Source organism: Dreissena polymorpha, chromosome 9 (genome assembly GCF_020536995.1).
Source record: "Dreissena polymorpha isolate Duluth1 chromosome 9, UMN_Dpol_1.0, whole genome shotgun sequence".
In the NCBI taxonomy this organism is placed as follows: domain Eukaryota; kingdom Metazoa; phylum Mollusca; class Bivalvia; order Myida; family Dreissenidae; genus Dreissena; species Dreissena polymorpha.
In genome coordinates this window covers 84,443,501-84,467,507 of record NC_068363.1, presented here as the reverse complement: position 1 = coordinate 84,467,507, position 24,007 = coordinate 84,443,501, and the positions used below count along the sequence as shown (strand labels likewise).

Here is a 24,007-nt window from a genome sequence, read left to right as displayed (position 1 = left end):
TACGCACATGCATTGAGCCCAGTTTGAAGAGACACGCTACGCACATGCACTGAGCCCAGTTTTCTGGAGAGACACGCTATGCCCATGCATTGAGCGTAGTTTGGAGAGACACGCTACGCACATGCATTGAGCCCAGTTTATAGACACGCTACGCACATGCATTGAGCCCAGTATCTGGAGAGACACGCTACGCACATGCATTGAGCCCAGTTTGGAGAGACATGCTACGCACATGCATTGAGCCCAGTTTGGAGAGACACGCTACGCACATGCATTGAGCCCAGTTTTCTGGAGAGACACGCTACGCACATGCATTGAGCCCAGTTTCTTTTTCTGGAGAGGACACGCTACGCACATGCATTGAGCCCAGTTTTTCTGGAGAGACACGCTACGCACATGCATTGCGCCAGTTTTCTGGAGAGGAAACGCTACGCAAATGCATTGAGCCAGTTTGGAAGAGACACGCTACGCACATGCATTGAGCCCAGTTTTCTGGAGAGACACGCTACACACATGCATTGAGCCCAGTTTTTCTGGAGAGACACGCTACGCACATGCATTGAGCCCAGTTTGGAGAGACACGCTACGCACATGCATTGAGCCCAGTTTGGAGAGACACGCTACGCACATGCATTGAGCCCAGTTTTCTGGAGAGACACGCTACGCACATGCATTGAGCCCAGTTTTCGGGAGAGACACGCTACACACATGCATTGAGCCCAGTTTGGAGAGACACGCTACGCACATGCATTGAGCCCAGTTTTCTGGAGAGACATGCTACGCACATGCATTGAGCCCAGTTTGGAGAGACACGCTACACACATGCATTGAGCCCAGTTTTCTGGAGAGACACGCTACGCACATGCATTGAGACCAGTTTTCTGGAGAGACATGCTACGCACATGCATTGAGCCCAGTTTTCTGGAGAGACACGCTACACACATGCATTGAGCCCAGTTTGGAAAGACACGCTACGCACATGCATTGAGCCCAGTTTTCTGGAGAGACACGCTACGCACATGCATTGAGCCCAGTTTGGAGAGACACGCTACGCACATGCATTGAGCCCAGTTTTCTGGAGAGACACGCTACGCACATGCATTGAGCCAAGTTTTCTGGAGAGACACGCTACGCACATGCATTGAGCCCAGTTTTCTGGAGAGACATGCTACGCACATGCATTGAGCCCAGTTTGGAGTGACATGCTACGCACATGCATTGAGACCAGTTTTCTGGAGAGACACGCTACGCACATGCATTGAGCCCAGTTTGGAGAGACATGCTACGCACATGCATTGAGCCCAGTTTGGAGAGACACGCTACGCACATGCATTGAGCCCAGTTTGGAGAGACACGCTACGCACATGCATTGAGACCAGTTTTCTGGAGAGACACGCTACGCACATGCATTGAGCCCAGTTTTCTGGAGAGACACGCTACGCACATGCATTGAGACCAGTTTTCTGGAGAGACACGCTACGCACATGCATTGAGACCAGTTTTCTGGAGAGACATGCTACGCACATGCATTGAGCCCAGTTTGGAGAGACACGCTACGCACATGCATTGAGCCCAGTTTGGAGAGACACGCTACGCACATGCATTGAGACCAGTTTTCTGGAGAGACATGCTACGCACATGCATTGAGCCCAGTTTGGAGTGACATGCTACGCACATGCATTGAGACCAGTTTTCTGGAGAGACACGCTACGCACATGCATTGAGCCCAGTTTGGAGAGACATGCTACGCACATGCATTGAGCCCAGTATGGAGAGACACGCTACGCACATGCATTGAGCCCAGTTTGAAGAGACACGCTACGCACATGCATTGAGACCAGTTTTCTGGAGAGACACGCTACGCACATGCATTGAGCCCAGTTTGGAGAGACATGCTACGCACATGCATTGAGCCCAGTTTGGAGAGACATGCTACGCACATGCATTGAGCCCAGTTTTCTGGAGAGACACGCTACGCACATGCATTGAGCCCAGTTTTCTGGAGAGACACGCTACGCACATGCACTGAGACCAGTTTTCTGGAGAGACATGCTACGCACATGCATTGATCCCAGTTTGGAGAGACATGCTACGCACATGCATTGAGCCCAGTTTTCTGGAGAGACACGCTACGCACATGCATTGAGCCCAGTTTTCTGAAGAGACATGCTACGCACATGCATTGAGCCCAGTTTGGAGAGACACACTACACACATGCATTGAGCCCAGTTTTCTGGAGAGACACGCTACGCACATGCATTGAGACCAGTTTTCTGGAGAGACATGCTACGCACATGCATTGAGCCCAGTTTGGAGAGACACACTACACACATGCATTGAGCCCAGTTTGGAGAGACACGCTACGCACATGCATTGAGTCCAGTTTGGAGAGACATGCTACGCACATGCATTGAGCCCAGTTTGGAGAGACATGCTACGCACATGCATTGAGCCCAGTTTGGAGAGACACGCTACGCACATGCATTGAGCCCAGTTTGGAGAGACACACTACACACATGCATTGAGCCCAGTTTGGAGAGACACGCTACGCACATGCATTGAGTCCAGTTTTCTGGAGAGACACGCTACACACATGCATTGAGCCCAGTTTTCTGGAGAGACACGCTACACACATGCATTGAGCCCAGTTTGGAGAGACACGCTACGCACATGCATTGAGCCCAGTTTTCTGGAGAGACACGCTACGCACATGCATTGAGCCTAGTTTTCTGGAGAGACACGCTACACACATGCATTGAGCCCAGTTTGGAGAGACACGCTACGCACATGCATTGAGCCCAGTTTGGAGAGACACGCTACGCACATGCATTGAGTCCAGTTTTCTGGAGAGACACGCTACACACATGCATTGAGCCCAGTTTTCTGGAGAGACATGCTACGCACATGCATTGAGCCCAGTTTGGAGAGACACGCTACGCACATGCATTGAGCCCAGTTTGGAGAGACACACTACACACATGCATTGAGCCCAGTTTGGAGAGACACGCTACGCACATGCATTGAGTCCAGTTTTCTGGAGAGACACGCTACACACATGCATTGAGCCCAGTTTTCTGGAGAGACACGCTACACACATGCATTGAGCCCAGTTTGGAGAGACACGCTACGCACATGCATTGAGCCCAGTTTTCTGGAGAGACATGCTACGCACATGCATTGAGCCCAGTTTTCTGGAGAGACACGCTACACACATGCATTGAGCCCAGTTTGGAGAGACACGCTACGCACATGCATTGAGCCCAGTTTGGAGAGACATGCTACGCACATGCATTGAGCCCAGTTTGGAGAGACACGCTACGCACATGCATTGAGCCCAGTTTGGAGAGACACGCTACGCACAAGCATTGAGCCCAGTTTTCTGGAGAGACACGCTACGCACATGCATTGAGCCCAGTTTTCTGGAGAGACACGCTACGCACATGCATTGAGCCCAGTTTTCTGGAGAGACACGCTACGCACATGCATTGAGCCCAGTTTGGAGAGACACGCTACGCACATGCATTGAGCCCAGTTTTCTGGAGAGACACGCTACACACATGCATAGAGCCCAGTTTTCTGGAGAGACACGCTACGCACATGCATTGAGCCCAGTTTGGAGAGACACGCTACGCACGTGCATTGAGCCCAGTTTGGAGAGACACGCTATGCACATGCATTGAGCCCAGTTTTCTGGAGAGACACGCTACGCACATGCATTGAGCCCAGTTTTCGGGAGAGACACGCTACGCACATGCATTGAGCCCAGTTTAGAGAGACACGCTACGCACATGCATTGAACCCAGTATCTGGAGAGACACGCTACGCACATGCATTGAGCCCAGTTTGAAGAGACACGCTACGCACATGCACTGAGCCCAGTTTTCTGGAGAGACACGCTATGCCCATGCATTGAGCGTAGTTTGGAGAGACACGCTACGCACATGCATTGAGCCCAGTTTATAGACACGCTACGCACATGCATTGAGCCCAGTATCTGGAGAGACACGCTACGCACATGCATTGAGCCCAGTTTGGAGAGACATGCTACGCACATGCATTGAGCCCAGTTTGGAGAGACACGCTACGCACATGGATTGAGCCCAGTTTTCTGGAGAGACACGCTACGCACATGCATTGAGCCCAGTTTTCTGGAGAGACACGCTATGCACATGCATTGAGCCCAGTTTTCTGGAGAGACACGCTACGCACATGCATTGAGCCCAGTTTGGAGAGACACGCTACGCACATGCATTGAGCCCAGTTTTCTGGAGAGACACGCTACACACATGCATTGAGCCCAGTTTTCTGGAGAGACACGCTACGCACATGCATTGAGCCCAGTTTGGAGAGACACGCTACGCACATGCATTGAGCCCAGTTTGGAGAGACACGCTACGCACATGCATTGAGCCCAGTTTTCTGGAGAGACACGCTACGCACATGCATTGAGCCCAGTTTTCGGGAGAGACACGCTACACACATGCATTGAGCCCAGTTTGGAGAGACACGCTACGCACATGCATTGAGCCCAGTTTGGAGAGACATGCTACGCACATGCATTGAGCCCAGTTTGGAGAGACACGCTACGCACATGCATTGAGCCCAGTTTGGAGAGACACGCTACGCACAAGCATTGAGCCCAGTTTTCTGGAGAGACACGCTACGCACATGCATTGAACCCAGTTTTCTGGAGAGACACGCTACGCACATGCATTGAGCCCAGTTTTCTGGAGAGACAAGCTACGCACATGCATTGAGCCCAGTTTGGAGAGACACGCTACGCACATGCATTGAGCCCAGTTTTCTGGAGAGACACGCTACACACATGCATAGAGCCCAGTTTTCTGGAGAGACACGCTACGCACATGCATTAAGCCCAGTTTGGAGAGACACGCTACGCACATGCATTGAGCCCAGTTTGGAGAGACACGCTATGCACATGCATTGAGCCCAGTTTTCTGGAGAGACACGCTACGCACATGCATTGAGCCCAGTTTTCGGGAGAGACACGCTACGCACATGCATTGAGCCCAGTTTAGAGAGACACGCTACGCACATGCATTGAGCCCAGTATCTGGAGAGACACGCTACGCACATGCATTGAGCCCAGTTTGAAGAGACACGCTACGCACATGCACTGAGCCCAGTTTTCTGGAGAGACACGCTATGCACATGCATTGAGCGTAGTTTGGAGAGACACGCTACGCACATGCATTGAGCCCAGTTTAGAGAGACACGCTACGCACATGCATTGAGCCCAGTATCTGGAGAGACACGCTACGCACATGCATTGAGCCCAGTTTGGAGAGACATGCTACGCACATGCATTGAGCCCAGTTTGGAGAGACACGCTACGCACATGCATTGAGCCCAGTTTTCTGGAGAGACATGCTACGCACATGCATTGAGCCCAGTTTTCTGGAGAGACACGCTATGCACATGCATTGAGCCCAGTTTTCTGGAGAGACACGCTACGCACATGCATTGAGCCCAGTTTGGAGAGACACGCTACGCACATGCATTGAGCCCAGTTTTCTGGAGAGACACGCTACACACATACATTGAGCCCAGTTTTCTGGAGAGACACGCTACACACATGCATTGAGCCCAGTTTGGAGAGACACGCTGCGCACATGCATTGAGCCCAGTTTGGAGAGACACGCTACGCACATGCATTGAGCCCAGTTTTCTGGAGAGACACGCTACGCACATGCATTGAGCCCAGTTTTCTGGAGAGACACGCTACGCACATGCATTGAGCCCAGTTTGGAGAGACACGCTACGCACATGCATTGAGCCCAGTTTTCTGGAGAGACACGCTACGCACATGCATTGAGCCCAGTTTTCGGGAGAGACACGCTACGCACATGCATTGAGCCCAGTTTAGAGAGACACGCTACGCACATGCATTGAGCCCAGTATCTGGAGAGACACGCTACGCACATGCATTGAGCCCAGTTTGAAGAGACACGCTACGCACATGCACTGAGCCCAGTTTATTGGAGAGACACGCTATGCACATGCATTGAGCCTAGTTTGGAGAGACACGCTACGCACATGCATTGAGCCCAGTTTAGAGAGACACGCTACGCACATGCATTGAGCCCAGTATCTGGAGAGACACGCTACGCACATGCATTGAGCCCAGTTTGGAGAGACATGCTACGCACATGCATTGAGCCCAGTTTGGAGAGACACGCTACGCACATGCATTGAGCCCAGTTTGGAGAGACACGCTACGCACATGCATTGAGCCCTGTTTTCTGGAGAGACACGCTACGCACATGCATTGAGCCCAGTTTTCTGGAGAGACACGCTACGCACATGCATTGAGCCCAGTTTGGAGAGACAGGCTACGCACATGCATTGAGCCCAGTTTGGAGAGACACACTACGGACATGCATTGAGCCCAGTTTGGAGAGACACGCTACGCACATGCACTGAGCCCAGTTTACTGGAGAGACACCCTACGCACATGCATTGAGCCCAGTTTTCCGGAGAGACAAGCTACACACATGCATTGAGCCCAGTTTGGAGAGACACGCTACGCACATGCATTGAGCCCAATTTTCTGGAGAGACACGCTACCCACATGCATTGAGCCCAGTTTTCTGGAGAGACACGCTACGCACATGCATTGAGCCCAGTTTTCTGGAGAGACACGCTACGCACATGCATTGAGCCCAGTTTGGAGAGACATGCTACCCACATGCATTGAGCCCAGTTTGGAGAGACACGCTACGCACATGCATTGAGCCCAGTTTTCTGGAGAGACATGCTATGCATATGCATTGAGCTCAGTTTGGAGAGACACGCTACGCACATGCATTGAGCCCAGTTTGGAGAGACACGCTACGCACATGCATTGAGACCAGTTTTCTGGAGAGACACGCTACGCACATGCATTGAGCCTAGTTTTCTGGAGAGACACGCTTCGCACATGCATTGAGCTCAGTTTTCTGGAGAGACACGATACGCACATGCATTGAGCCCAGTTTGGAGAGACACGCTACACACATGCATTGAGCCCAGTTTTCTGGAGAGACACGCTACACACATGCATTGAGCCCAGTTTGGAGAGACACGCTACGCACATGCATTGAGCCCAGTATCTGGAGAGACACGCTACGCACATGCATTGAGCCCAGTTTTCTGGAGAGACACGCTACGTACATGCATTGAGCCCAGTTTTCTGGAGAGACACGCTACGCACATGCATTGAGCCCAGTTTGGAGAGACACGCTACGCACATGCATTGAGCCCAGTTTGGAGAGACACTCTACGCACATGCATTGAGCCCAGTTTGGAGAGACACGCTACGCACATGCATTGAGCCCTGTTTTCTGGAGAGACACGCTACACACATGCATTGAGCCTAGTTTTTCCTGAACGGGGCTAAAATGTGTGTGCTTGTTAAATGTCAAAACAGTTTTGTCCATTTTTTTTTAAGTTATCTATTCAAGGTTGTTCAATGTGTCGTAATTTCACATTTGTTTCTGCAATATGGGCCATTTTTCAATATATGCTTGGTTCACGAAATATCACTATATTGTGAATAATAAATAATGAAAACATGTATTGTTTAAAGTATTTACAGATTCTTTGGAATATTTCTGAAGAGCAAATGGACAAGTTAAAACAAAATGATTTGCTAAAGATACTTATGTAAACAAGAATCTTAAAATTTCTCATGACATACATATTGCTTAAACCATTAAGGTAAATTAAAATGAGATTAAGATGAAAGCAACTGTGTGTTTAAGAAATCTTCCAATTGTCATAGGAATCCACTACCACTATTGACAACCAAAAGCAAGAGATCCCTACAGATCTCAGTAAGGGCCCCTCGCCACGAAAGCCATCCCATCTTCAGACCGTCTCTCCTAGCAAACCCATCCGGACATTGTCGTGCGGGGGCGTGGTTGAAGAAGACACTTGTGACTCCATTTTGAAGAGTATTCAAGGGAGAAAACTCATCGGTGTTGAGCCAGGGAACACCACTTTGGTTCACAACTTGAAGTTTACTGCTCACGTTCATAGACATATTGTGCAATGTAAGAAGGATGACATGACAAGGTATGTGTGCGTTTGAGTGTGTGAATGTCACACGTTTGGTCTATTGAATGATAGGATGATAAGAAAAGCTTGCTTGCTCAATACTTCTGTTTCTGATTATCGCTTTATTGGTGTCTCTCAATACTTATGTGTCCATGTATCTATATAGTTGTGTACTAAACCCGTGTAATTCATAACATCACATTTCATTCTAAGCAGTCAACAATCTAGATATTGCTAGTTGTGGTCATTAAGTTCTAAAGGCTTGTTGTGGTCATTAAGTTCTACAGGCCAGTTGTGGTCATTAATTTCTACAGGCTTGTTGTGGTCATTAAGTTCTACAGGCTAGTTGTGGTCAATAAGTTCTACAGGCTAGTTGTGGTCATTAATTTCTACAGGCTAGTTGTGGTCATTAAGTTCTACAGGCTAGTTGTGGTCAATAAGTTCTTCAGGCTATTTGTGGTCATAAAATTCTACAGGCCAGTTGTGGTCATTAAGTTCTACAGGCTAGTTGTGGTCATTAAGTTCTACAGGCTAGTTGTGGTCTTTAAGTTCTACAGGCTAGTTGTGGTTATTACACTCTACAGGTTAGTTGTGGTCATAATGTTCTTCAGGCTAGTTGTGGTCAATAAGTTCTTCAGGCTAATTTTGGTCATTAAGCTCTACGAGCTAGTTGTGGTCATTACGTTCTACATGTTAGTTTTGGTCATTAAGTTCTACAGGCTAGTTGTGGTCATTAAGTTCTACAGGCTTTTTGTGATCATCAAGTTCTACAGGCTAGTTGAAGTCATTAAATTTTACAGGCTAGTGGTGGTAATTAAGTTCTACAGGCTAGTTGTGGTCATTAAATTCTACAGGCCAGTTGTGGTCATTAAGTTCTACAGGCTAGTTGTGGTCATTAAGTTCTATGGGCTAGTTGTGGTATTTAAGTTCTACAGGCTAGTCATGGTCATTACGCTCTACAGGTTAGTTGTGGTCATTAAGTTCTTCAGGCTAGTTGTGGTCAATAAGTTCTTCAGGCTAGTTTTAGTCATTAAATTCTACAGACTAGTTGTGGTAATAACGCTCTACAGGCTAATTCTGATCATTAAGTTCTACGGGCTAGTTGTGGTATTTAAGTTCTACAGGCTAATTGTGATCATTACGTTCTCCAGGTTAGTTTTGGTCATTAAGTTCTACAGGCTAGTTGTGGTCATTAAGTTCTACAGGCTTGTGGTCATCAAGTTCTACAGGCTAGTTGTGGTCATCAAGTTTTACAGGCTTGCTGTGGTCATTAAATTCTACAGGCTAGTGGTGGTCATTTAGATCTACAGGTAGGTTGTGGTCAAGAAGTTCTACAGGCTAGTTGTGGTCATTAAGTTCTACAGGCTAGTTGTGATCATTAAGTTCTACAGGCTAGTTGTGGTCATTAAATTCTACAGGCTAGTGATGGTCATTTAGATCTACAGGCTAGTTGTGGTCAATAAGTTCTTCAGGCTTGTTTTAGTCATTATGTTCTGCAGGCTAGTTGTGGCCATTAAGTTATACAGGCTAGTTGTGACATTTAAGTTCTACAGGCTAGTTGTGGTCATTACGCTCTACAGGTTAGGTGTGGTCATTAAGTTCTTAAGGCTAGTTGTAGTCAATAAGTTCTTCAGGCTAGTTTTGGTCAATAAGTTCTTCAGGCTAGTTTTGATCAATAAGCTCTACAGGCTAGTTGTGGTCATTAAGTTCTACAGGCCAGTTGTAGTCATCAAGTTCTACAGGCTAGTTGTGGTCATCAAGTTCTACAGGCTTGTTGTTGTCAATAAGTTCTTCAGGCAGGTTGTGGTCATTAAATTCTACAGGCCAGTTGTGGTCATTAAGTTCTACAGGCTAGTTGTGGTCATTATGTTTTACAGCATAGTTGTGGCATTTAAGTTCTACAGGCTAGTTGTGGTCATTACGCTCTACAGGTAAGGTGTGGTCATTAAGTTGTTCAGGCTTGTTGTGGTCAATAAGTTCTTCAGGCTAGTTTTGGTAATTAAGTTCTACATGCTAGTTGTGGTCATTATGCTCTACAGGCTAGTTGTGGTCATTAAGTTGTACAGGCTAGTTGTGGTCATTAAGTTCTACAGGCTAGTTGTGGTCATTGAATTATACAGGCTAGTGGTGGTCATTTAGATCTACAGGCCAGTTGTGGTCAATAAGTTCTTCAGGCTTGTTTTGGTCATTATGTTCTACAGGCTAGTTGTGGTCATTAAGTTCTACAGTCTAGTTGTGGCATTTAAGTTCTACAGGCTAGTTGTGGTCATTACGCTCTACAGGTTAGGTGTGGTCATTAAGTTCTTCAGGCTAGTTGTTGTCAATAAGTTCTTCAGGCTAGTTTTGATCAATAAGTTCTTCAGGTTAGTTTTGGTCATTACGCTCTACAGGCTAGTTGTGGTCATTAAGTTCTTCAGGCTAGTTGTGGTCATTACGCTCTACAGGTTAGGTTTGGTCATTAAGTTCTTCAGGCTAGTTGTAGTCAATAAGTTCTTCAGGCTAGTTTTGGTCAATAAGCTCTACAGGCAAGTTGTGGTCATCAAGTTCTACAGGCTAGTTGTGGTAATCATGTTCTACAGGCTAGTTGTGGTCAATAAGTTCTTCAGGCAGGTTGTGGTCATTAAATTCTACAGGCCAGTTGTGGTCATTAAGTTCTACAGGCTAGTTGTGGTCATTATGTTCTACAGGCTAGTTGTGGTCAATAAGTTATAAAGGCTAGTTGTGGTCATTAATTTCTACGGGCTAGTTGTGGCATTTAAGTTCTAGGGCTAGTTGTGGTATTTAAGTTCTGCAGGCTAGTTGTGGTCATTACGCTCTACAGGTTAGTTGTGGTCATTAAGTTCTTCAGGCTAGTTGTGGTCAATAAGTTTTTCAGGCTAGTTTTGGTCATAAAGTTCTACAGACTAGTTGTGGTCATTACGCTCTACAGGCTAGTTCTGATCATTAAGTTCTATGGGCTAGTTGTGGTATTTAAGTTCTACAGGCTAATTGTGATCATTATGCTCCACAGGTTAGTTTTGGTCATTAAGTTCTACAGGCCAGTTGTGGTCATTAAGTTCTACAGGCTTGTTGTGGTCATCAAGTTCTACAGGCTAGTTGTGGTCATCAAGTTCTACAGGCTAGTTGTGGTCATTAAATTCTACAGGCTAGTGGTGGTCGTTTAGATCTACTGGTAGGTTGTGGTCAAGAAGTTCTACAGGCTAGTTGTGGTCATTAAATTCTCCAGGCTAGTTGTGGTCAATAAGTTTTTCGGGCTAGATTTGGTCATTACGCTCTACAGGTTAGTTGTGGTCATTAAGTTCTACAGGCTAGTTGTGGTCATTAAGTTCTACAGGCTAGTTGTGGTCATTAAGTTCTACAGGCTAGTTGTGGTCATTAAATTCTACAGGCTAGTGGTGGTCATTTAGATCTACAGGCTAGTTGTGGTCAATAAGTTCTTCATGCTTGTTTGGTCATTAAGTTCTACAGGCTAGTTGTGGTCATTAAGTTCTGCAGGCTAGTTGTGGCATTTAAGTTATACCCGCTAGTTGTGGTCGTTACGCTCTACAGGTTAGGTGTGGTCATTAAGTTCTTCAGGCTAGTTGTGGTCAATAAGTTCTTCAGGCTATTTTTGGTCATTGAGTTCTACAGGCTAGGTGTGGTCATTACGCTCTACAGGCTAGTTGTGGTCATCAAGTTCTACAGGCTAGTTGTGGTCATTAAGTTCTACAGGCTAATTGTGGTCTTTAAGTTCTACAGGCTTGTGATCATCAAGTTCTTCAGGCAAGTTGTGGTCATTAAATTCTACAGGCTTGTTGTAATCATCAAGTTCTTCAGGCTTGTTTTGGTCATTAAGTTCTACAGGCTAGTTGTGGCATTTAAGTTCTACAGGCTAGTTGTGGTCATTACGCTCTACAGGCTAGTTGTTGTCATTTAGCTCATGTGAGCTTTTGTGACCGGTCTTTGTCCGTTGTCTGTCTGTCCGTTAACATTTGTTCGTAAACACTCTAGAGGCCACATTTCTTGTCAGATCTTCATGAAACTTGGTCAGAAGCTTTGTCCCAATGAAATCTTGGTCGAGTTCAAAACTGGGTCATGTCGGGTCAAAAACTAGGTCACTAGGTCAAAAAAAGAAAAACCTTGTAAACACTGTAGAAGTCACATTTCATGCCCAATCTTGATGTTACTTTGTCAAAATGTTTGCCTTAATGATATGTTGGATGAGTTCAAAAGTGGTTTGGGTCTGTTGAAAAACATGGCCGCCAGTGGGCGGGGCAGTTTTCTCTATTTGGCTATAGAGAAACCTTGTGAACACTCTAGAAGTCACAATTTTTGCCCAATCATCATGAGAGTTGGTCAAAACATTAGTTTTATTACTATCTCGGACGAGTTCGGAAATGGTACAGATCGGTGAAAAAACATGGCCACCAGTGGGCGGGGCATTTTTCTCTATATGTATACAGTGGCAGTTTTCCCTATGTGGCTATAGAGAAACCTTGTAAACACTATCGAAGTCGCAATTTTTGCCCAATCATCATGAAAGTTGGTCAAAACATTGGTTTTATTGATATCTCGGACGTGTTCGAAAATAGTGCAGATCGGTGAAAAAACATGGCTGCCAGTGGATGGGGCATTTTTCTCTATATGTAGATAGTGAAAACATGTGAACACTCTAAAAGTCATATTTTTGCCCAATTTTCATGAAATTTGGTCAAAATGTTTGCCTTAATGATATGTTGGTTTAGTTCAAAAGTGGTTCCAGTCCGTTGAAAAACATGGCCGCCAGTGGGTGGGGCAGTTTTCCTTATTTGGCTATAGAGAAACCTTGTAAACACTCTATAAGTCACAATTTTTGCCCAATCATCATGAAAGTTGGTCAAAACATTGGTTTTATTGATATCTAAGACGAGTTCGAAAATGGTCCAGATTGGTGAAAAAACATGGCCGCCAGTGCGCGGGGCATTTTTCTCTTTATGTATATAGTGAAAACATGTGAACACTCTAGAAGTCACATTTTTGGCCCAATTTTCATGAAATTTGGTCAGAACATTTGTTTCCTTGATACGAGAGTTGAGTTCAAGAATGAGTTCAAAAATGGTTCCGGTCAGTTGAATAACATGACTGCCGGGGGGGGGGGGGTCAGTTTTCTCTAGAAGTCACATTATTTGCCCAATCATCATGAAACTTGGTGAAAAGATTGGTTTTATATATATCTCAGATGAGTTCGCAAATGGTCCCGATCGGTAAAAAACCAGGCCGCAAGGGGGTGGGGCAGTTATCCTTATGTGACTAGAGAGAAACCTTGTGATCGAACACTATAGAAGTCACATTTTTGCCTAATCATCGTGAAACTCGGTCAATACATTGGTTTTATTGATTTCTTTGACAAGTTGGAAAATTGCTCAGATCGGTGAAACACTTTTTAGCTCACTGATTGCTGAGCAAGTGAGGTTTAAGTATTGGTCTTTGTCCGCCGTCCGTCCACATTTGGTTTGTTAATACTCTAGCATTCACATTTCTTAAGCATTCTTTATCAAAGTTGCTGAAAGATCTCAGTCAAGTTTGATAATGAGCAAAATCACATAATTAATGCCATAATTATTGCCCTTAGATTGTCCAAATTTTCATTATATTATACAAAATCCTTGTAAACACTCTAGAGGTCACAATTTTTAGCTCACCTGTCATGAAGTGACATGGTGAACTTATGTGACCTTTTGATTTCCGGCGTCCATATGTGCGTGCGTGTGTGTGTGCGTGAGTGCTTGTGTTCGTCAGCAATTTGTTTGTGTAGACAGTAGAGGTCACAGTTTTCGTCCAATCTTTATGAAATTTGGTCAGAATGTTTATATTGATGAAATCTGGGTTGGGATTGTATTTGGGTCATCTGGGGTCAAAAACTAGGTCAAATAATAGAAAAAACCTTGTGTAGACAATAGAGGTCGCAGTTTTCATCCAATCTTTATGAAATTTGTTCAGCATGTTTATTTTGATGAAATCTGGGTTTGGATTGTATTTGGGTCATCTGGGGTCAAAAACTAGGTCACTAGGTCAAAAACTAGGTCAAATAATAGAAAAACCTTGTGTAGACAGTAGAGGTCACAGTTTTCATCATATCTTTATGAAATTTGGTCAGAATGTTTATCTTGATAAAATTTGGTTTGGGATTGTATTTGCGTCATCTGGGGTCAAAAACTAGGTCACTAGGTAAAAAACTAGGTCAAATAATTGAAAAACATTGTGTAGACAGTAGATGTCACAGTTTTCATCCAATCTTTATGAAATTTGGTCAGAATGTTTATCTTGATGAAATCTGGGTTGGGAATGTATTTGGGTCATCTGGGGTCAAAAACTAGGTCACTAGGTCAAATAATAGAAAAACCTTGTGTAGACAATAGAGGTCACAGTTTTCATCCAATCTTTATGAAATTTGGTCAGAATGTTTATCTTGATAAAATCTGGTTTGGGATTGTATTTGGTTAGTCAGGTGAGCGATTCAGGGCCATCATGGCTCTCTTGTTTTTCAGATTTTATGAATCTTGGTCATAATATTAATTTTTTTAAGCAAATATCTAGGTCAAGTTTGACATTAATTTTGTTAAAGATTGAATGAACCGACTCCTCTCAGGTGAGCAAACTAGGGCCATCCTTGCCCACTTGTTCAATATCGGTATGTAAAAAAATTATGGTTTCCTGTAATATTTATCCGTATCATAAAGGATTATTGGATATAGTATCTGCCACTGAGATTCCTTTGTTCTCAACATCTGTCCACAGAAACTATGTACTTGTTTTTCCCAGGAAAGTTCAAAGAAATTTAAGAGATTTAGTCCAGTGACACTCAGTTTAAACTTCAGCTACATACTGGTAGTGGAGGACAATGAGGGCCATGTGGGTGTGGTCAGGCTACCCCTGGGGATGTACACCCCCATCCTGGGGCTTGAGGGATGCGAGGGACGCACCCTGCGCTTTGAAGGGCTCTCTGTTACAGACAGGGTTACACGCGACAGGTTTTTACTCAACCTATTTTGATTGCTCTGTAATTTGATTGTTTTTAGAGAACGTGTTGAATATTGAGTATTGCACTTTTGTAGGATTTTTTTCAAAGTATATACGAAAAAGGACTTTTAGCTGTTTAAGTCTTCTGTTTATGTTATTAGAACTTGCTATACAATTACCTGGTTAATTATTATTCACCCTGACAACAAAGTAAAGAGAGATATACTGTTATCACCATGGATGTCAGTCTGTATGAAGAAATACTCATGAAGGCATTTTGCTACACTATACAAAATCAAACTTACAGGGTTTGTAACTTATAATTAAAGTTTAGCATGTGTGATTTGTATCATCCTTCGTAAAAGACTACACAAGTTTTGCCCCTTGTTGAACCGAGACATGACTTGTTGACGGGTGTTCACTGTTGTGACAAACTCTCCTTATGATTGTATTTAACATCACTGAACAGTTTGTGTTACTCCTGCGTTTCTGTTACAGGGATGAAGCCCTGTTCTCGATGGTAGACCAGGTGTGGTCAGGGAAGGTCTCAGACCCGAGTCAGGACAGCTCATTCTCCCAGGAACAGCCACATCAAGTAGTCACCCTTGTAGTTTAGTTTAAGACTATTAATTTAAGCTTGATTTCATCGAAAGTCTAAGGCTTATTGAAATACTATTGAGTCCGTTTTCTGGGTAGAACCAGTACTTTATGTCTATGGGGGGAGATCTAAAGAATGCTCCAACAATGGGTATCAAACCCATGACCTCCTGGTCTTTAGTGCACTCCATATCCATGACGCCATGATTGCCCTGTGTCCTTTAAGAGGTTATATTGGTGTCACTCTCTCATTTTGTCCACATAAAATGTTAATAATTTGGGATGCTAACTACTTCCACATTTCTCATGTGATTATATTGAAACTTTAAATATGTCATCGCCATGAAATATAGATGTGCAAGACTCTTTTCTGAAGTGATCTACACATTTCTTAGTTATTTGCCCTTGAACATATCTGACTATGCAGTGGTAGTGGTATTAGGCATGTTGTGGAAAATCTATAATTAAAATGCACTTTATTTATTGCATCAAATAAGGGTATAATTACTGTCATGAAATGAGACTCGTGCCTTGATTTCATATAATGTTTAATGTTTTGTTTGTAATTTATATTTTTGATGCTTTTAAATTAGTCAATTAAATGTTAATAATGTAATTTCGTCACTTTTATGTGGAGAGGACAATTAAAAAATATATATTGTACAAAACGCATTACTTTTTATGATTTTAAGTTCTCTTTTTATTAAGTGTAAAGGACAAAGTTTCCATGTTATTTGCCATTTGTTACAGGTGTCCATGTCTTGTGTTACAAGTATCCATGTCTTGTATCACATGTATACATGTCTTGTGTTACAAGTATCCATGTCTTGTGTTACAAGTTTTCATGTTCTGTGTTACAGGTATCCATGCCTTGTGTTGCAAGTTTCCATGTCTGTGTTACAGGTATCCATGTCTTGTGTTACAAGTTTTGATGTCCAGTGTTACAGGTATCCATGTCTTGTGTTACAGGTATCCATGTCTTGTGTTACAGGTATCCATGTATTGTGTTCCAGGTATCTATGTGTTGTGTTACAGGTATCCATGTATTGTGTAACAAGTTTTGATGTCCTGTGTTACAGGTATCCATGTCTTGTGTTACAGGTATCCATGTCTTGTGTTACAGGTATCCATGAATTGGGTTGCAGGTATCTTATGTCTTGTGTTGCAGGTATCTGTCTTGTGTTGCAGGTATCCATGTCTTGTGTTACAGGTATCCATGTCTTGTGTTACTGGTATCCATGTCTTGTGTTACAGGTATCCATGTCTTGTGTTACAGGTATCCAATGGCAAGCAGGACTTCTGCTATATCATGTCTGCAGGCCCCGATGGCCCACCCAGTATTCATGTCCTACAATCCTCCATTATACCAGCCAGCCAGCAGAGTGATGTGCCCCTGAATACTCTTCTCATCAATCAGGTTGACCCTGTCAGATGCAGTGTCATTGCACGCCTCATTTACATACATAAACAGGTCCGTCTCACTGGTTGGTGAAATGTATGGTTAATAATTCACACTGATTTTTCTAACATATGTGACCTGGTTAGCAAAATGACTCCTATATTGGTTACGTCATTACGGAAAAAAATGCGGAAAAAACAAGATTAAAGTAGCTGCCTTATTTTATCCAATTATTTACTCTGTAGATTCAAGGTGCATATAAATGCTGCAGTCTTGATAACAAGTATAAAATCTACTAAATGCAGTCTTTTATTTCTTAAGAGAGTACAGGTACCAATTAGAAAATAATACAGAACATAAGATTTTTCATCCATTCATCTTGTTTTTGAAGCTCAGGTCACATATATAAATGAAAGTAAATCAAATGAACTTTAGTTTTTTTATCCTATTGTACAACCAAGTTTTTGTTTTCCAAGATTCAACTTCAGATTTCTGTAAATATCCCTTCAACTTCTTGAAAACGACAAATTTTCAGAACTGATTACCAGCTTTATTTCCAGCCTTGGCAATATGGATGTCTATGCTAAAACCAATAATGATATGGCATCTGCAGCCATTTATTCACTTGCTTCAACACTTCACCAAATATTGCACATATCACTTCAATAAAAATGTCTGTGAATGCTGTTGCTTCTCTCAGAGCGATGCTACCCAGCCATGCCTGGTCTACATCACAGACCCCAGCATACAGAAGTCCTGCCCCTATGTCACAGTGCCCCTCAGTAGGGAGATCAGCCTTCCTGACGAGTTAACCATGGCAAAGGGAAAGACCGCCATCTTGCTCAGGGATGTACTGGTGTCACAAGGTGCGTAGTGGGAACGGACATTACAGTCTTATTTGTGTAGTGTTTGTTCATTGATATTTCTGCCTGTACTGTGAATTACTGGTCTATTGAAGGGTGATTCATCTCGCCTTCCACTGATTTCCAAAACGATTTCATTCTAGTCCACAATGGGAAAACTGGTCAGTTTCCCCAAAACGAGGTTCATTTTATTTCTGATCATTCCAGGTGGTCCACAAATCGACGGCTACACTCTGTTGAAACTGCTCACGCCTTCCAGTGTTGTCTCTGACCGCCCACGCAGACAGCTGGTGGCCAAACTGCGGGCCATGCAGGTGCCTTTGAAACCACTCAGCCACGACCTTGTGGTCAACGATCTCTGTCAACTTGAAGGTTAATAATTGTACCCCCATTTTGATGGCAATATTGGAATCACGCTGTCTGTTGGATGTCTGGTCCGTTTTTCGTATTGTCTGCGTAAAGCGATATTTTATTAACTGTTACGCACAAATTTTGACTAATAATGTGGATAGGTGGTCTGCAAAAAAAAAAAAAGAAAAGAGAATATTCATCTGTTGTAATTTTCTAATTCAAATTGCAAAGCAATAATGTATCTCGATATGCATGTACATTACCACAATCAAGTTAAATGTGAAAAGATAAAAAATGGGAGTTTTTCCGGAACATGCATCAAAAACTCAAAGAGGTATCCATTTAAAACTTCATTGGTAGGTATATCTGGTTGAGGGACTGTGCAGTGCACAACAACAATAACTCTTACTCTCCTGTTTTAGTGTGTTATTGAAGTGAGTTATTGACATTTGTGATTTTTTTTCTCTTTTTTTTAGCTCACTTGAGCACTAAGTGCTCAAAATATTTTGATCACCCAATGTCGTATCTTGATTAAACATTGTCAAAAGGTTTATCAACCCATGCAAAAGACAAACAAATCTTACCGGACATGAGGTCCGATAACTTTTAAAATGTACCGGACCTCACCGCATTTTACCGGACTTTATTCTGCTTTAAACAAACAATAAAAATACAGTGTATAGTTTTTTTGTATCGTTATGACGTTCACACTGTTTTACAATTCTAAATACAATAAAATAACAATTAATTTTATGCCCGTTTAGTCAGCACTTCCGGCCGTAAATTACGCCAAAAATCGGCAGTATTACGTCCTTTTAACAAATGGCGGAAGGCACTCGGACATCCGATAACCCGCACTCACATTGTTGTCTAATATCGAATAATAGTCACATTACACAGCCATGTATGCTGACAAAGATGTACCACGAAAACTTCTAGGGTAACTTTGCAGTCGCCAAAGCGTCCAATCGGTAACGAGAATGCGTATCATAAGGGCATGGTTAAAGGGAGCTTTTCACGTTTTGGTAAATTGACAAAATTGAAAAAAGTTGTTTCAGATTCGCAAATTTTCGTTTTAGTTATATTTGTGAGGAAACAGTAATACTGAACATTTACCATGGTCTTATATAGCCATTATATGCATCTTTTGACGATTTAAAAACCTGAAAATTATAAAGCGTTGCAACGCGAAACGATTGAATAATTCGGTGAGTTATGTTGTCGTTTAATTTTGTGAAACTACGAAGATAAACTATAAAGTATTAAATACGTCTCTCGTACTTACTTTGCAGGATGGTCGAGCGGTCTAATTGGTTTTTATTCCAGGACTCCGGGGGTCACTGGTTCGAGTCCTGCTGTGGGCTACTTTTTTCCTTTTTTTTTTAAATTTTATTTTTGATTTTTTTACTGGAGCTTTTTAGATCAAATATTTAAATTTATCAATATAATGCATTTAATGACAAACTTCAAAACATGCCAAAATCTGTGAAAAGGCCCCTTTAACTGTCGATCATTATTTTTGATCGACGTCAGTCTTGAAGTTAGCGTTTATCGCAGATTGATTTACAAAAAAATCACAGTTTTAAAATTTTCGCAATATCCAATGGTAATTAAACAGTATAAGAAAGACGGTGTCGGGTAACATCGCACCTTTTTACCATAAACAATTACTTAGACAATCATTGTTCCTTATGAGAAATTAAATGCAAATGGTTAGCAATTAATAACTTATGGTGAGTAAGTTGTGAAAACAATACCCGTTACAAATTGCATGTGGTACAATTTTATTTAAATAGAAGTTTATTTCATCATGTCCACTTTTGGAACTGAATAACACATGATGCCATGTAAAGCCTGTGTTTTAATAAGAGCGCGAAATTTTTGCTGACAGAGATGAGTTCCACGCATGGAAAAGGTTTAAGCGTGAGTGTCAAAACAGACCATGTGCCATAACTATATCGTGCAACTCGGTACATGTAGCATTTTAAAACAAAAAAATACATCGGCATTAATGCACACAATGAGATATTATTTACACACTGAAACTATACACAGAATATTTAAATTTATGAATAAGAAATTAAATTAAAGTCGCTCATTGATTGGTCGTTATAACCAAATATGACCAGTGAATATGAATATGCTCGCACATTTAATGGGATCATTCCCACTTAACATGCGTAAATCAAGTGACGCAATTTGCGTCACTTGATTTACACATGTTAAGTGGGAATGATCCCATCCAAAAATTCACTTTTCATAAGCGCTTGCATAAAATGGCGGACGTTTGTGTTTATAAAGTTCTAAACATTAGCATCAATACTGGTCATATTTTGATTTTGAACATTGAAATCGATATTTGTTCATATTCTAGTTTCGTTTTCATTGTTTTACCCAAACACACAATTTATTTATGGTCAGACACAAGGTCCGACAATGTCGGGAATAATACAGGACCTCAGCAAATTTTATCGGCAATGTCCGAGGTCCGATGTCTTTCGCATGGGTTGGGTTGATCTTGACAAAATCTAGGCTGAGTTTGAGTCAGAGTCACATTTCTGAAAAAACTAGGTCAACATTGCAAATATTAGAAAATACCTTTTTTACCACTCAAGAGGCCATTTTTATGACTCAATCTTGATAAAACTTGGTCAGAATGTTTATATGGAACATGTCACGGTCAAGTTTGAATCCTGTCATGTTTGCCAAAATAAAATGGTATCTTTGCCAAGATATAATCAGTTACATAATTATGTCTATATTTTTAGCTCACCTGAGCACAACATGCTCATGGTGAGCTTTTGTGATCGCCATTTGTCCCTCGTTCGTTGTGCCTTTGCAGTGTCAATATTTGCCTTGTTAACTCTCTAGAGGGCACATTTATTTTCCAATCTCCATGAAATTTGGTCAGAAGATTGGTCTCAATGATATCTTGGATGAGTTCAAAAATGGTTACGTTTGCTTGAAAAACATGGCTACCAAGGGGCGGGCATTTTTCCTTATATGGCTATATATGGCTATAGTAAAATCTTGTTAACACTCTAGAGGCCACATTTATTGTCTGATCTTCATGAAACTTGGTCAGAAGATTCATCCCAATAAAATCTTGGTTGAGTTCGAAAATGATGCTGGTTGGTTGAAAAACATGGCCGCCAGGGGGCGGGGAATTTTTCCTGATATGGCTATAGCAAAACCTTGTTAACACTCTAGAGGCCACATTTATTTTCCGATCTTCATGAAACTTGCTCAGAAGATTTGTCTCAATAATGTCTTGGACGAGTTCGAAAATGATGCCGGTTGGTTGAAAAATATGGCCGCCAAGGGGCAGGGCATTTTCCTTTTATGGCTATAGTAAAACCTTGTTTACACTCTAGAGTCCACATTTATTGTCCAATCTTCATGAAATATGGTCAGAAGTTTTGTCTTAGTGATATTTTAGATGAGTTTAAAAATGGTTACGTTTGATTGAAAAACATGGCTGCCAAGGGGCGGGGCATTTTTCCTTATATGGCTATATATGGCTATGTAAAAACTTGTTAACTCTCTAGAGGCCACATTTATAGACCGATCTTAATGAAACTAGGTCAGAAGATTCATCCCAATAATATCTTGGACGAGTTCGAAAATGATGCCGGTTGGTTGAAAAACATGGCCACCATGGGGGCAGGGCATTTTTCCTTATATGGCTATAGTAAAACCTTGTTAACACTCTAAAGGTCACATTTATTTTTGCGATCATCATGAAACGTGGTCATAAGATTTGTCCCTATTATATCTTGGATGAGTTCCAAAATGGTTTTGGTTGCTATAAAAAAACATGGCCACCAGGGGGCGGGGCATTTTTCCTTATATGGCTATATATGGCCATAGTAAAACCTTGTTAACACTCTAGAGGCCACATTTATTGTCCATTCTTCATGAAATTTGGTCAGAAGATTGGTCTCAATGATATCTTGGATTGCTTTGAAAATAATTATGTTTGCTTAAAAAACATGGCGTCCAAGGGGCAGGGCAATTTTCCTTATATGACTATAGTAAAATCTTGTTAACACTCTAGAGGCCACTTTTACTGTCCGATCTTCATGAAACTTGGTCAAAAGATTCATCCCGATAATATCTTCCACAAGTTAAAAAGTGATGCAGGTTGGTTGAAAAACATGGCTGCCAGGGGGCGGGGTATTTTCCCTTATATGGCTATAGTAAAACCTTGTTAACACTCTAGAGGCCACATTTATTTTCCGATCTTCATGAAACTTGGTCAGAAGATTTGTCCCCATAATATCTTGTTATCTCAGGTGAGCGACTTTGGGCCTTTCAGGCCCTCTTGTTTTCAGGTATCATTAGTTACTTATCATTGCAGGTTTCTTCAGTAACTTACTATTGCAGGTGTCATCAGTAAATTATCATTGCATGTATAATCAGTAACTTTTAAATGCAAGTATGATCAGTATCTTAGGATGTCAGGTGTCATCAGTACCTTATCATTGCAGGTGTCATCAGTAACTTATCATTGCAGGTATGTTGAGTAACTTATTGTCCCCTACCGGTTTCACCGGAGGGGACTTATGGTTTGCGCTCTGTCTGTTTGTCAGTCTGTCTGTCAGTCCGTCACACTTTTCTGGATCCTGCAATAACTTCAAAGTTCTTCATATTTTTTCATGAAACTTGAAACATGGGTAGATGGCAATATGGAGATTATGCACGTCATTTCATTTTGTTCCTACGTCAAGAATTCTGGTTGCTATGGCAACAAATATAAAAAAAATTAAATACTGACAATGGTGGAGTTTCATCGGTAGGGGACCATGTTGCATGGCAATCTCTTGTTATTACAGTGGTGATCAGTAACATCATTGCAGGTGATAACAATAATTTATCCCTGTAGTTATCAGAAACTTCTCATGGCAGAATTATAAGTAAATTATCATTTTGTTTTATCAGTTAATTTTAGCATTGAAGGTGCCATCAGTAACATATCATTGCAGATGCCATCAGTAAGATCTTATTACATGTGTCCTCAGTAACATCTCATTGCAGGTGCCATCAGTAACTTATCATTACAGGTGTCATCAGTAACTTATCTTGGCAGGTGATAGCAGTAATTTTCCCTGTAGTTATCATCAGAAACTTCTCATGGCAGGTGCCATCATTAACATCTCATTTCATGTTCCATCAGTAACATCTCATTACAGTTGTCATCAGTAACATATCATTGCAGTTGCCATCAGTAACATATAATTGCAGGTGCCATCAGTAACATTTAATTGCAGGTGCTATCAGTAACATATCATTGCAGATGCCATCAGTAACATCTCATTGCAGTTGTCATCAGTAACATATAATTGCAGAGGCCATCAGTAACATCTCATATCAGATGCCATCAGGAACATCTCATTGCAGGTTCCATCAGTAACTTAAAATTGCAGGTGTCAGCGGTAACTTATCATTGCAGGTGACATCAGAATCATCTCATGGCAGAGGCCATCAGATACATCTCAATGAAGGTGCCATCAGTAACATCTCATTGCAGGTTCCATCAGTAACTTAACATTGCAGGTGTCAGCGGTAACTTATCATTGCAGGTGACATCAGAAACTTATCAAAGCAGGTGTTATCAGTAACTTAACATTGTATTAGTCATCAGTTACCTATCATTGCAGCTGATATCAGCAACGTGTCATTGCAGTTGTAATCAGTACGTTATCATTGCAGGTGTCATCAGTAATGTAACATTGCAGTCGTCATCAGTAACCTATCAAAG

General features: G+C 42.3%; 1 protein-coding gene across 20 annotated transcripts in view; it reads left to right on the top strand.

The window, feature by feature from the left end:
- The window catches only part of LOC127845741 (DNA repair-scaffolding protein-like), a 590,230-nt gene that overhangs the window by 245,435 nt on the left and 320,788 nt on the right, over window positions 1–24,007 (top strand). For 19 of the 20 annotated variants that reach the window (XR_008033366.1, XR_008033356.1, XR_008033363.1 and 16 more), the window contains exons 11-16: window positions 7,784–8,076; window positions 14,895–15,047; window positions 15,535–15,631; window positions 16,910–17,104; window positions 17,733–17,898; window positions 18,103–18,267. Coding sequence is in view for 1 of the 20 variants with exons in the window: in XM_052376853.1 (XP_052232813.1) it covers window positions 7,784–8,076; window positions 14,895–15,047; window positions 15,535–15,631; window positions 16,910–17,104; window positions 17,733–17,898; window positions 18,103–18,267 (1,069 nt within the window). In the remaining 19 variants the exon portion in view is untranslated. Of the gene's footprint in view, window positions 1–7,783; window positions 8,077–13,836; window positions 14,136–14,894; window positions 15,048–15,534; window positions 15,632–16,909; window positions 17,105–17,732; window positions 17,899–18,102; window positions 18,268–24,007 lie in introns of those variants that run through there. The other variant, XR_008033369.1, reaches the window with a different exon arrangement.